Source organism: Peromyscus leucopus, chromosome 8b (assembly GCF_004664715.2).
Source record: "Peromyscus leucopus breed LL Stock chromosome 8b, UCI_PerLeu_2.1, whole genome shotgun sequence".
Lineage (NCBI taxonomy): Eukaryota > Metazoa > Chordata > Mammalia > Rodentia > Cricetidae > Peromyscus > Peromyscus leucopus.
The window spans coordinates 94,679,363-94,694,006 of NC_051086.1; the positions used below are offsets into that span (position 1 = coordinate 94,679,363).

The 14,644-nt window shown below is 48.2% G+C and overlaps 1 protein-coding gene across 1 annotated transcript in view; it reads left to right on the forward strand.

The window, feature by feature from the left end:
- Positions 1-14,644, forward strand: part of LOC114688092 (rho GTPase-activating protein 23-like) — a 94,375-nt gene that overhangs the window by 71,567 nt on the left and 8,164 nt on the right. The window contains 3 exon segments of the mRNA XM_037201193.1: positions 11,517-11,558; positions 12,684-12,780; positions 14,593-14,624. Coding sequence (XP_037057088.1) covers positions 11,517-11,558; positions 12,684-12,780; positions 14,593-14,624 — 171 coding nt within the window.

Here is a 14,644-nt window from a genome sequence, read left to right on the forward strand (position 1 = left end):
TTTGGTGGGTCCCATCGGTTGACTGAACTCAGGTTACTAGGTCTGCATGGCAAGCAGCTTAACCAGGCGAGCCATCTTGCTGGCACCCTCTTATCTTTAATGAAGTACTTATTATTACTTATTATTGCTGTAAAGTTTCTTCCTTTCTTTCTTTTTTTCTTCCTCTCTTCCTTCCTTCCTTCCTTTCTTTCTCTCTTTCTCCTTTTTTTTTTAAAAAAGATTTATTTATTTATTTTGTATACAGCATGTATGACTACAGGTCAGAAGAGGACACCAGATCTCATTGCAGATGGTTGTGAGCCACCATGTGGTTGCTGGGAATTGAACTCAGGACCTCTGGAAGAGCAGTCAGTGCTCTTAACCTCTGAGCCATCTCTCCAGCCCCCTCTTTCTCCTTTTTTTGTTTTGTTTTGTTTTATTTTTCGAGACAGGGTTTCTTTGTGTAGCTTTGCACCTTTCCTGGATCTCACTCTGTAGACCAGGCTGGCTCCAAACTCATAGAGATCCACCTGCCTCTGCCTCCCAAGTGCTGGGATTAAAGGCGTGCGCCACCACCGCCTGGTGTGAAATTGAATTGGGTTCCCTCCCTGGTTTCCTAGTGAGTCACTAGACAATGTATTGTTCAGTCTCCAAGTATCTGTGTCTTTTCTTTTACTCTTGATTTCAATCTTTATTGCATTTTGATCTGATAAGATATATGTAATTATTTTGAATCTTTTATATTTGTTAAGACTTGCTTTGTGCCTAGAATGTAGTCCATTTTAGAGAAGGCTCTATAAGAAGAAGGTGTCCTCCATATCTGTTGAAAGGAATATTCTGTGGTTACCAGTTAAGCCCATTTGATCTATAGTGTTGTTTAAATTTTTTTTCTAGATTTTTTTTTTGAGAGAGAGTTTCTCTGTGTAGCCATGGCTGTCCTGGAACACACTCTGCAGACCAGCCTGGCCTTGAACTCATAGATCTGCCTGCCTCTGCCTCCCAAGTGCTGGAATTAAAGACACCATGCTCAGCTAGATTTTAAAAAAATAATAATGTGTACATGTGTGTTTATGTGTGTATGTGCACACAGTACCCATGGAGGCTGGAAGAAGGTGTAGGGTCTGCAGAAGTTAAGGTGCCTGTGAGCTGCTCAGCATGGGTAATGGAACCAAACCAGGTCCTCTGGAGAGCAGTAAGTGCTTTTAACCACCAAGATATCTCTCCAGCCTCTTTTTGATTTATTTGTTGGTTTGTTTGGTTGGTTTTTCAAGACAAGGTTTCTCTGTGTAGCTCTGCTGTCTTGGAACTTGTTCTGTAGACCAGGCTGGCCTCAAACTGGAAGAAATTCACCTGTCTCTGCCTCCTAAGTGCTGGGATTAAAAGTGTGCACCACAACCGCCCAGCTAGACCATCTTTTTTAATAAAAAAAATTTTGTGTGTATGGATGTTAGGCCATGAATGTCCGAAGAGAGTGTTGGATCCCTTGAAAATGTAGCCCAAGCTGCCCTCAAACTCCCTACATAGCCAGGGTGACATTGAACCTCCGTGTATACTACATGTCTGGTTTCTGTGGTGCTAGAAATCAAACCCGGGGCCCCATGGATGCAAGGCAAGCATGCTACCAACTGAACTACATCCTCAACTCAAATAATTTTTATTATTAATGTTTCTGGTCCAAAGACAGTGGCTTTTTTTTTTCCACGCTGAGTAATGAATTCAGAGCCTTGTGCATGTCGGGTAAGCGCTCTGCCAACTGAGTCAGCCACCCAGCCTGTTTCTTCTGACTCTGTTTTGAAGTTGACTTAGTATACACTAGAATTGCTACCCTAGTGTTTTCAGCTCCCATTTGCTTGATGGACTGAAGTCTGTCCTTTGACTCTGTCTGTAGTAATCTTGGCGATGAAGTGTGTTTCTTGGAAACAGATAACTGGATTTTTTTTTTTTTTTTTTTTTTTTTTTTAATCCAGCCAGCTAGTCTCTGTTTCTTTATTGATGGGTTGAGATCATTTACATGAAAGGCTATAACTGAGTGGTGTTTACTAATTCCTGTCATTTGTCGGCTTGGGTTATTGTTTGTCTTTGCTCCCCAGTACTATTAAGGATTTTTCAGGTTTATTGCTGGACCTTTGTGTATCTCTTCCTCATGAGAGTTACTTTTTCGTGTGTTCTCCTGATTGAGGCTCTCTTCTCCTCTGTGGAGAGGACGCCTGTGTCTTCTGCAGCACTGGCATGTCTGTCAAGAACTGCTGTAGTGTGCGCATCCTGAAATGTTCTTCCTTCCTGTCAGTGTAAGCAGTAGCTGTGCTGGGCCCCTGTTAGCCGCTCTTTACATGCTTCTCCGGCTGGACAGGCACAGCTCCATGCTTCGCTCGCTTCTGGCTAGCTGGTGAGGGCGTCTGTGTATTTCTGATGCAGATGAGTTCACATTTCCCCTGACCGCGGACAGTATTGTTTCTTTTTATGTTTACATGTCGCCTGTAATCTGTCTTGAAGAGGCTCTTCCCACTTGTTTGGGGTTCTCTTTGGGTGTCCATTTGTTCTCTGGATCTGGCAATTGTCTGCTGTATTCACAGAACAGAGTTTGTATGCTTTGAGTTTTAATCTCAGCTCTATCCTGTGACTGCCTCGGTTTGGTCTCTTGATCACGAGTCAGGGTTCCTAGCCACTGTGGTCACGCTCAGGTTTTTCCTCTGTTGTTAGACTGTTGTATTTTGTCCATCTGTCCTCTGTCTTAGTCAGTAGCTGTGATGGAAGACTATGACCAACCTGGGGAGGGAAGGGCTTGTTTTGCTGACGTTTCTACATCACAGTCCTTCATCAAAGGAAGTCAAGGCACGGACCTGGAGGCGGGAAATGAAGCGGAGACCATGGAGGAGTGCTGCTTACTGACTTGCTCCCCATGGCTTGCTCAGCCTGTTTTCTTATAGAACCCAGGAGAGGCACCACCCACAGTGGGCTGGGCCTCCCCACATCAATCATTAATCAAGAAAATGCCCAACAGACTTGCCTATAGGCCAATCTTATGTGGACGTTTTCTCAGTTGAGAGTGCCTCTAGTTTGTGTTTGTTGGCATAAAACTAGACTGCGCATCCTCCATCCCTGACGTTCCTTCTCTGCTCCATTGAGTCCGTCGGCTCGGCTTCCTACTGTGGCTTTTATCGGATTTTCATTTCCAACAGTTCTATTTTTTTCCCAAATCCGTTTTTTGGTTTTTTTGTTTTTGTTTTTTTCTTTTTTGTTTTTCGAGACAGGGTTTCTCTGTGTAGTTTTGGTGCCTTTCCTGGAGCTCACTCTGTAGACCAGGCTGGCCTTGAACTCACAAGAGATCCGCCTGGCTCTGCCTCCCCAGTGCTGGGATTAAAGGTGTGCGCCACCACTGCCCGGCTTGTTTTTTTTGGTTTGGTTTGGTTTGTTTGGGTTTTTTTTTTTTTTCCTAACCTTTTCCTTTACTTTGCTGACTCTCCTCACCAGATCCTAAATTGAGTTTATCTGTCTGTTATTCGTCCTCTTTCAATAACTGATTATTTTTTCTAGTTAACTTATCTAGCATCTTACTATTACAGTATCTCATTCATATATATGTGTGTGTATATACTGTATATGTAATGTGTATGTTTTGCCTGTTTGTATGTATGTGCACCACATGCCTGCAGAGGGTATAGAAGCTTCTGGAACTAGAACTGGAACTGGAACTACAGAGGTGTTGGCCATGGGGGTGCTAGGAACTGAACCCAGATCCTCTGCAAGAGCAGCAAGTGCCCCCAGCCACTGAGCCATCTCTCCAGCCCTATTTCAGAATATCTGCTTTTGGAAAAGTTTATTGGCAGTTTTTTCATGTTTCTTGGTTTCTTTCTGTATTGTGTTTTGGATGTCACTGCTGGGTTATTTGAAGACCCCTTGAGGGCCCAATCCCCAGTGCCACTAAGAGAAGAGGAAACAGTTACTGTAAAAGCAACAATGTCAAACCATGCTGGAAGCCAGGCTGTGGTGGTGCACACTCTTAATCCCAGCACTCGGGAGGCAAAGACAAGCAGATCTCTGAGTTTGAGGCCAGCCTCGTCTGCAGACGAGTTCCAGGAAAGCCAGGGCTACACAGAGGTACCCTGTCTCCAAAAAAAAAAAAAAAAAAAAAAAGCAAATCAAAACATGCTAGACACAGAAAATACAAAGATCTCCCAATATTAAGAAAGTTTAAACACAAATTCAGGGCCAGTGGGATGGCCCAATGGGTAAAGATGCCTGCTGCCAAGCCTGAAGACCTGAGTTCAATCCCTGGGATCCTTAGGAAGGAGAGAATAGACTCCCTGCAAAATATTCTCTAATATATACACACACACAAACACAATACACAATGTTTTTAAACACTAAGTAAATGCACATATGTGTGTGCAGGCAAACATACAAATAAAATAAAAATAAACAAATCTTTAAAAAATGAAAATTAGCTGGGGTGGGGTGGGGTAGGGTGGTGGCTCACTCCTTTAATCTCTGCACTCAGGAGGCAGAGGCAGGTTGGTCTCTGAGTTCAAGGCTAGCCTGGTCTACAGAGTGAATTCCAGGACAGCCAGGGTTACACAGAGAAACTCTGTGCTAAAAAACTATAAATAAATAAACAAACAAATAAATAAATATCAGGTAACTAGAAGAAGAAGAAGAAGAAGAAGAAGAAGAAGAAGAAGAAGAAGAAGAAGAAGAAGAAGAAAAAACAAGAGCTTTTAAAAAAAAATTGGCACATACCTTTAATTCCAGCACTCAGGAGGCAGAGGCAATTGAGTTCGAGGCCAGCCTGGTCTACAGAGTGAGTTCTAGGACTATGCAGAAACCTTCTCGAAAAACCAAAACCAAACAAACAGAAAGCAGGGTCTTGCTGTGTAGCCCTGGCAATGCAGACTAGGTTGGCCTCAAACTTGCAATGAACCTTCCTGCTTTGTTCTCTCAGAGAGCGGGAGCCACCGCCCTGGCCCTCTCCCAAGACTTATTTCAGGCAAGATGTCTGTTTTGCTACATGAGGACAGATTCCTGAGTTCACTGCCGCTGCAGGGGAGCGGTGGGCGGGGCGGGGCCAGAGTGCTGCCTGGCCCCTCTTCTCCTCTCAGCACACTTCCAACAGTGTCCTCTCCATTGTATTTAAAAAGTATGCTTCTATCTTTTTTCCTTTCCACACACTCTTCTAATTTTGTTTGCACATTTCTTTTCTATGATGAGTAATCTTTCCGTGTCCTTTCTTCTTTTTCCCGTTTGTTCTGTTTTCCTCTACTATCTGCTTTTTTTGTTTGTTTTTTGGTTTTTTGAGACAGGGTTTCTCTGTGTAGCTTTGCGCCTTTCCTGGAACTCGCTTTGGAGACCAGGCTGGCCTCGAACTCACAGAGAGTCACTTGCCTCTGCCTCCCGAGTGCTGGGATTAAAGGCGTGCGCCGCCGCCGCCGCCGCGCCGCCGCCGCCGCCGCCGCCGCCGCCGCCGCCGCCGCCGCCACCACCACCCAGCTCTCCTCTATTCTTTTTGGTAGCGTTTTGATTTTATCTTGTGTTTCAATTTTTTGTTTTGCTTGTTTGTTTTTTAAGAAGAGTGGGGGATGAGGAGTCTGGTGGGGAGCACAGAAGCGTTAAAAGGAAAAACTGAGGTACTAAAGAGAGCACCTCCTGGCTCCCCAAAACTTGAACTTGCCAGTTCTCTGCAGTGGGCAGGCGGTGTCGGCTGGCCTCATGGTCAGCTGCCTTCCCCAGGGTTTACGCTGGTGTCGATCGAGTCTGTGCTGGACAAGCTCTTGCGAGAGCATCTCTTCCCTTTAGTTGACCCCCTGTCTATAGCCACACTTAGCTTTGCCACCTGTGGGATGGGCAGATTTTTCTAGCCTTCTTGAGACCCCTAGGGTGGGGGTCTCCCAGATGTGTTTGTTGGGGGTATGGGAAGTAACCTCAGTGCAGAGATCTGGCACTGTCTTCCATCTTTTAAGGCCTCCTCGGTGATACTCCCCCCTGCTGGCGGGATGGAGCTCCTGGTGTGAAGGAAAGCCTTGGAGGTTTCAGGTTCTGCAGCAGTGAATTCAGACAGGCGGCTGCTGAGACGAATCACGAATCACGAGTGAATCTGAGGCTCAGGGCTTCTTCTCAGCTCCCACCGAGGGTGGGGTCTGTGCTTCTTGCCTGAACTGAGCCTACAGCAGCCCCCACTTTCACTTTTCAGACTCGGGGGTTTTTGTTTTGTTTTGTTTGTTTGTTTGTTTTATTTCAGGACAGGGTTTCTCTGTGTAGCCCTAGCTGTCCTGGAACTCACCCTGTAGATCAGGCTGACCTCGAACTCAGAGATCTGCCTGCCTCTGCCTCTGGAATGTGACCACTTTTTAGACTGTTAACAGTCAACTCCCTGGCTTTCTATAGCTGCCTTTTGGGGTTCTTACCCTGGGACTGGGGTCAAATCCAGCCTCCCTGACTGGCATTGCCCCTTGTTGTCAGGCTTCACGGGATGTTTATATTTTGAGACTTGTCTCCCAAAAGCAGGCTGGCCTCCAACTTGCTAAGTAGCTCAGGATGATCTTGAACTTCTGGTCCTCCTGCCTCTTGGTTTATGCCTTTCTAGAGATCAAACCCAAGGCTTTGGCATGTTAAGCAAGTACTGCAACTGAGCTAAATCTCCAGCATAGCTCAGTTGTTCATTTTCCAATGTTTATTATGTGCATAGGTGTTTACCTGAATTATGTCTGCAGAGGGTGTTGGATCCCCAGGAACTAGAGTTACAGGTGGTTGTTAGTTGCCACGTGGGTGCTGAGAATTGAACTCAGGACCTCTGGAAGAACAGCCAGTGCTCTTAACCACTAAGCCATCTCTCCAGCCCATCTTCATTTGTCTTGATCACACTTGTCAAAGATTTGTGTATCTCATTTTAAACATCTTTTGGTATGGTTGGGCAGTTCATGTCTGTATCCCAGCACTCCAGAGGCTGAGGCAGGAAGATGTCTGTGACTTTGAAGCCAGCCTGTGTTACATTGTAGGACCCTGGCTCAACCACCACCACAACAATTCAATGTTTTTTTAACTTCACACTTTACTTTTGCCTACTTTAAGATTGTTCTTACCTCTTGTATCTTCAGGTTTTTACCCCGTAGCTCCATTAAGTAGGATTCTTAGCTCATCTGCCTCAGTTGCCTCTATTTTCTGACAACTGGATACAAGGTCACAATTTTCTTTAGTTTACTTCTTCTTCTCCTTCTCCTTCTTCTTCTCCTCCTCCTCCTCCTCCTCCTTCTTCTTCTTCTTTTAAGAATTTATTTATTTTTAGCCAGGCGGTGGTGGCGCATGCCTTTAACCCAGCACTCAGGAGGCAGAGCCAGGCGGATCTCTGTGAGTGCGAGGCCAGCCCAGACTACCAAGTGAGTTCCAGGAAAGGCGCAAAACTACACAGAGAAACCCTGTCTTGAAAAACAAAAAAACAAAAAAAAGAATTTATTTATCTTATGTGCATTGGTGTTTTGCCTGCGTGTATGTCTGTGTGAAGATGTCGGATCCCCTGGAAGTGAAGTTACAGACAGTTGTGAGCTGCCCTGTGGGTGCTGGGTATTGAACCCGGTTCTACTAGAAGACTTCAGTTCACAGCCCTGGGCTCTATGCCCAGCACCACTGAGACTCGGACAGTTCATCTTAACCACCTCCTGGCATTCATAGTTGGCATTAGAGTTACCCCCGGTATGTCCTGTGGGTCTGGACAGATGTGCATGTGACTGTCATTGTAGTATCACACAGTCATTGCCAGAGCCCTGGCCCTCCAGTGTGCTTGACCTGCGTCCCCCTACAACCCAGTAACCACTGTTCTTACACTGTGCCCACGGTCTACCTTTTCTACACTGTTGTGTAGCCGGAGTCACTGGTAACAGGGAAGCCCACTGGTGACAGCAGCGGTTCTGGGGTGCAGATGAGTCACCTCGAGTCTTTTCATGACTCAGTACCTCTTTTCTTTTTGCTGTTTTGCTTGTTTGCTTTTGAAACAAGATCTTGATGAGTAAGACAAGTTTGCCCTGGAACTTGCATCCATCCTCCTGCCTCTGCCTCCCAAGTGCTGAGATTACCAGCATCCCTGGCTCTGCTGCTGAATAAAATCCCATTGGGTATATGATGGTTTGTGCATGTGTTCCTCTCCCGAAGGATATTATTAGTCAGCTCTCAGTCGTTGTAGTGAAATATCACAGATAATTAACTTGTTGAGAGAGAAGTTTATTTTCACTCCTGGTTCTGAGGTTTTCCGTTCATGTAAGTACCTCTGTTGCTTTTGGCCTCTGGTGAGATACCACACTGTGACTGTAGCTGGAGCAGAGAGGAGGAAGACTTCTCACCTTACTAGCCAGGGACAAAGAGAGAGAGGAGACAGGTAGGCTGGGTGCCACCCTCCCCTGCAGGGGTATGCCACAAGGCCCCACCTCTTAAAGTGGAGCCAGCTGAGACCAAGCCTTCCTTTAATGCCTGGACCCAGGAGGGACCTGTCCCAACCACAGAAAACAGCTTGACTGGCCTCGAGTCTTAGCCATTACAAACACAGCTGCTTCAGACAGCTGTGCACACCTGTGTGTGGACTTAAGCTTTTCATCCCTTGGGTTAACACACGTGAGCACACCTGCCAGGTCACAGGAAGAGTGTAGTTGGCTTAGTAAACAACCAGGAGTGCGATCCAGAGTGGCCTGCCATCTCGTCCCAGCAATGAATGAAAGCCTTCCTTTGTTTTTCGTTTCCGCCCAGTCTGGTCTTGAGCTGTGCAGCCTCACAGAACTCACAGGGATCCTCCTGCTTCAGCTACCCCACCACACCGAGCCTTGTTGCAGGTCTTGTCAGTATGGGTGTTGTCAGGATCATTGGCCTCCTTCTGACAACCCCATGGGTACTGTGTTGTTTAATCTGCGTGTCCCGGAGGATGTCTGATGTGGGGCCTCGTTCACATGTTGCCTACTGGGCATTGAACCTACGGCCTCCCGCATGCGAGGCGAGGGCTCTGCCTCCGAGCCCCAGCTCCCACCCCCCACCCCCCACCCCCGCCCGCCTTGGGCCACGTCTGTTTATTTTCCAGGTTTGAGGTTGAAGAGTTCTTTTGTATTTTGCATATGAGGCCTTGATTGGCTGTCTCTTTGCAAATATGTTTTTCTGCTCTGTCGTTTGTCTTTGCCTACTCTCAACATCTTCTGTAGAGAGAAACTTCTCCTCAGAAACTCCACTTTATCGCTGATTTCTTTCATGAATACGTCTAAGTGCCATTTGGACTGAAGGACATCGAGGGTTTCTCTTCCTGGGTTTTCATGGGTAATGGTGTTCTGATGTCACTCTGTGTACCTTGACATGTTTCTCCATATGTGAAGTCTGGAAGGGGCTTTAGCGCTTCTAAAATTATCACTAGTTCTTATTTTCCTCCATTGTGAGTAGAGGATACGGATTGTGCGGTTCAGACTCTGAAGAGCCATTGGAATCCCACAGTGGCCCAGGGTAGGCTTGACTTTTGAATGATTTGTGTGTGTTTTTATTGATTTTTTTGTTTTTTTTTTGTTTTTCAAGATAAGGTTTCTCTGTGCAGCTTTGGGAGTCTATCCTGGAACTCGCTCTGTAGACCAGGCCTGTAGACCAGGCTGGCCTCGAACTCACAGAGATCTGCCTGGCTCTGCCTCCCAAGTGCTGGGATTAAAAGCATATGCCAACACCGCCGGGTTTATGTTTTAAAAGAATGTATTTTCTCTAATTGAGGGCAAGGTTTCAAGTATGTTCACTAGTTCAGATTTGTCTATTGAGTTACTAAAGGAATCAATATTTTTGCATATATGTATTTTAATATTTTATATGTATGGGTGTTTATCTGCATGAGTGTCTGTGTACCCATGTGTGTGCAGTGCCTGCAGAGGCCAGAAGAGGGCACTAGATTCTCCGGAACTGGAGTTACAACAGATTGTGAGCTGCCATGTGGTTGCTGGGAATCAAACCGGGGTCCTCTGGAAGAGCAGCCAGTGTTCTTAACCACTGAACCATCTCTATAACCCCTGTGTATACTTTTCTAGTCTCCTGCCGGTCTGTGAATCTTTGTGTGCTGTTGTTATCTGTGTGTGCTGACGCATTTGCCTATGTGTGCACATCTGGAGATGAGAAATGGACAGTATCTTGCTTTATCACTCTCCATATTGTTATTAATAAGGTCTCTCACTGAACCTGGAGCTCACTGTGCCAGCCAGGCACTTTATCTACAGAGCCGTCTCTGCAGCCACTATTGTCCTTCAAGTATTTTAAGCTATTTTAGAGCCAGGTGTGGTGGTTCACACCTATAATCCCGGCACTTGGGAGGTGGAGGCAGGGGCATCAGGAGCTGAAGGCCAGTCTGAGCTACACGATACTTTGTCTCAAGAAATAAAAAAACGACAACAAAGATGCTACAATTTCCTTTCCTTTTTTTTTTTTTTTTTTTTTTTTTTTTCATGTAGCCCTAGTTGGCCTGACTAGGCTGGCCTCAAACTTGTGGCAATCCTCCTGCCTCTGCCTCCTTAGTGCTGGGTTTGTAGGTATGCACCAGTATGCCTGGTTTTGTCCTAAAATTTAAATGAGAGTGTAGGAGGATATAAAATTTCTGTTTTCAGCTGGGTCGTGGTGGTGCACACCTTTAATCCCAGCACTTGAGAGGCAGAGGCAGGTGGATCTCAGTGAGTTCATGGTCAGCCTGGTCTACAGAACCCAAGGAGAGCCGGGGCTACACAGAGAAACCCTTAAAAAAATAAATAAAAATTCTAGTTTCAAAACGGTATTCCTTCAGCACAGAGAGGAAACATTCCTTGCTTTCTTCCGTCTTCTGCTGCTGGAAATGTAATTCGGTCATTTGTAAGTAGTCTGAACCTCTGGATTCTCAGATCCCGGTTTTTTTTTTTTTTTGTTGTTTTTGTTTTTTTAACTTTATCTTTTAACCTGTTTTGTTTTGTTTGACAAGGACTTCTGTAGCCAGGCTGGACTGGAATTCACAGTGTAGCCTGGGCTGGCATTGAACTCAATTCTCTAGCCCCAGGCTCCCCACAGGCATGAGCCACCACGTCCAGTGTATTTGGCATTTATGAGAAGGCTCTTGCCTCTTTGTCTCTGAGGGAAGCTGAGACCGTTGCAGGTATTTTCCTTCACTGGGTAGAGTGTGACACCCTAGGTGTCAGTGCCGAGCCAGGCAGGGATGGTAGGGTAGGAGACGCTGCCCTACCCGCTGCCATCTGCCTCCCCGACAGTCAGTGCACCCAGTGCCCACTAGAGGGCGCCGCTGCCCAGGCCTTCTGGCTGGCTATGGGGGCGCGGATACCATAGTGAGGGACCCAGGACCAGTTTGCGAAAAGCCTGTAAGCAAGTGGCTTGTGGTGGACTCTCCCTAGCTCTGATCTATTTCTCTCCCACATGATGGCCCCCCTTTGTCTCCCCCTAAGGGTTTCTCACAGCTACGGAGCTGTCTGAGCCCTCTCTCCTAGGACTTGGCCGCCCTCAGGGCTGCTGTGGAACTGTGACTCCCCCTCCCCATGCTAATGTCACCCTGTCCTTTGTCTCTTCTGCAGTCAGACTGGTTCTTCAGTGATGACGAGGACAAAGGAGAGAGAGTAAGTGATGAGAGGGTGGGTGGGGTATGGTCTGAGGTGACCCTTGTCCCGGGGCGGGGGGGGGGAGGGGGGGCGGGGCGAGAAAGATTGTGTGTGTGTGTGTCTATGTGTGTGTGTGTGTGTGTGTGTGTGTGTGTGAGAGAGAGAGAGAGAGAGAGAGAGAGAGAGAGAGAGAGAGAGAGATTCAAATGGGTGTGGCGGTGGAGAGATGGCTCAGAAGTTAAGGACACCCAACGTTCCTGCAGATGACCTGAATATAGTTCCCAGCGTCCACAGTCAGTTCTCACAACCACCTCCAACTCCAGAACTTCTGATGCTCCCCACCCCCACCCCCCACACACACCCAGCCTCCATGGACACTACACTCAAGTGCACAAGCCCACACTCAGACCCAGATAGTTACATGTAATTAAAAATAAAAGAGGCAGCTGAGCTGTGGTGACGCCTTTAATCCCAGCATTTGGGAGTCAGAAGCAGGTGGATCTCTGTGAGCCAGCCTGTCTCCAGAACAGCCAAGGCTACACAAAGAAACCCTGTCTTAAATATATATATATATAAAATAAACAAGGCTGGAGAGATGGCACAGTGGTTAAAAACATCTGGTGCTCTCCCAGAGGACCCAGGTTGGAGTCCAGGACCCCAGTGGCCACTCACAGCCATCTGCACTCAAATATATATAGTCAAACTACCTAGACCTATAAAAAGGTTAAAATAAAGTAAAATCTTAAAAATAAAACGAAACAAAAAAAGATTGAAGCAAGAGAGAATCCTTGGGCCAAGGCACCTGCAGTCTGATGGAGGAGACACAGCCCTTCCCTTCAGGAGCACCAGTCTGATGGGGGAGATGCAGGTCAGACTCTGAGGAAACCCAGTATTTAGTGTGTAGGATAGTCCAGTCTGATGGGAGTGACAAGGCCCTTGTTCTCAGCTGAGGGAGTCTTTGGGGTTCCGTCCTGGTGGGGCGACACCTAACAGCACCATGGGACCGGTCAGATCTAGTCTCATGATGTTCCCATTGAGGAGACGGCCCACCACGGAGGAGTGGTGGATCCCATCATGAGGTTCTGATGAGCTGCGGGCTAGCCCTCTGGGAGGCGGCTGGCTGACCCCTCCTCCTGTTTGCAGACCCCTGTTGATGACAAGGAGCCGCAGTCAGTGCCCAACATCGAATACCTCCTGCCCAACATTGGCAGGACAGTGCCCCCCAGTGATCCAGGCTCAGGTGAGTGCAGGGACCCGAGAGGGGAGAGATGGGGTGGTTCTGCCTTCCAGGGGGTCCCAGATATCTGGCCAGACGTTCATCTTCCCTGCCCCCCCACAGGGTCCTGGCCTGGCAGCACCCCAAGATGAGCCATAGTGGGCTTTCCCCTCTCTGGGAAAATCCCGCCGTGTGTTCAGCATCCCCAGGCCCGGGCGGGGCTGCGTTTGGCCGTCTTCACTGGCCTCTCTCCTGAGTCTTCATTTTCACAGCTGGCGGCGTTCTTCTGGGTGCATTCCTCTTTTTTAATTTCTCTTCCTTCTCTCCTTGCACCCTGTCCCTCCTCTTCTTCTCCCCTCAATCTCCTCCCACCACCTCCGTCCCCCCTCCCTCTTCTTCTCCTGCCCTCCTCCTCCAGCGGACCTGTTGGAGATTTAAAGGGTATAGTGCGGTGTCGCGGCCTCGGTCACTAACAGTGGCGGGTGATTATAAGAAGGCTGGGCAGGCGTGAGTGGTAGACATGTCCCTGCAGTGAGGACCCCAGCCGGACATAGCAGTTGGCAGTGCTGGTCCACAGCGGCCCGTGGCTCCACCCTGCTTCCTCCTATCCCTGTGTTCCCTTCTTGGGAGGAAGCCAGACCTCTTGCCCCGCCACCAGCTGGCTCCCCTTCGCAGTCCCCAGCTCCGTGGCCTTCCCTGTGCAGAGCAAACACTTCCGGTTGACCAAGATGAGCAAAACTTGTCCGGGGACCCAGCCTCTGCTGGGACCAGTGATACCACCCCTAGAAGCCATTCTAAAATGACAACTCCTATCTCAGGTCAGGCCCTGGACACTCATCCTGGAACTCCTGGTCCAGAGGAAGGATGGCTTCTGCGCTCAGAGGCAAATGAATGGCCCCCTTCACTAGCTCATGTCTGGCTACACTGCCCTGGCAAGTCCAGTTCTTGTCCCAGAGAGAGGGCCCCACAGCAGCCCTGGTTATGAGATTGGGACCGGGAGTGTGGTGGTAGACGAGCCCCCGTCTCTTCTAATCACCCGCTGCCGCCTGCCCCATGTGTGTCAAAGTGTGGTCAGCCATCTTGCTCTTCTCACCGTTTGCAGGGGGAGGGGGCTGGGGAGGGGCCGCTAACCTGCCTGCCAGAGAGTGTGGATTAACTGCACCTGCTCGCAATGCCGGATTTTGTTATCTGGTTCCTTCTCCATCCTGGAGACACCAAGGAGTGGGACTCCAGTCCCCCAGATGTACCGGTTTTGACTGGCTTTAAAAGGGACCTTGCCCCTTAAGGGCAGGTAGATGTTGGCTCTGTCATCAGCCCACTGCCCCCGTGTCTTACCCACCTCATTTCTGCTCCTTCACTCGATCACTTGGTGCGGGTCCCTGTTCCTTCTCATGTGGTGGGAGTGGGGCACACACCTCTTTCTGCACTGTGTGGTCTCCATGGTCTTCAGAGTATCTGTGATGTGCTGTGTCGCACCATTGTGATTTCTGTGGACTGCATCCGATACTGGCATTTTCTCTCCAGTGCTTCAGAGTGACGGGGCAGGGGGGGGAGGGGAGCCAGGCCCAGAGAAAAGCCCCCTTTGTCCTTAACCCTGGGCAAGTGAAGACTCAGTGGCCCACAGCCTGATGTCACTTCCTGCCTCTAAAGGAAGTGGTGGCTGACATCATCTTCTGCTCTGGGCCATCCCACAGAAAATGCCAGCAGAACCAATGGGACTCCTAGGGCCTGGGAGAACACCTTCACCTCTGACCTTGGAGGCAAGGAAAATGTGTTACTATGACCCGCACTTGTCCTTCCTGGTCTGACATTCTGTTTCCTTTCTTTTACCGACAGATTCCACCACCTGTAGTTCAGCCAAGTCCAAGGTTAGTGCCGAGACTCCTTA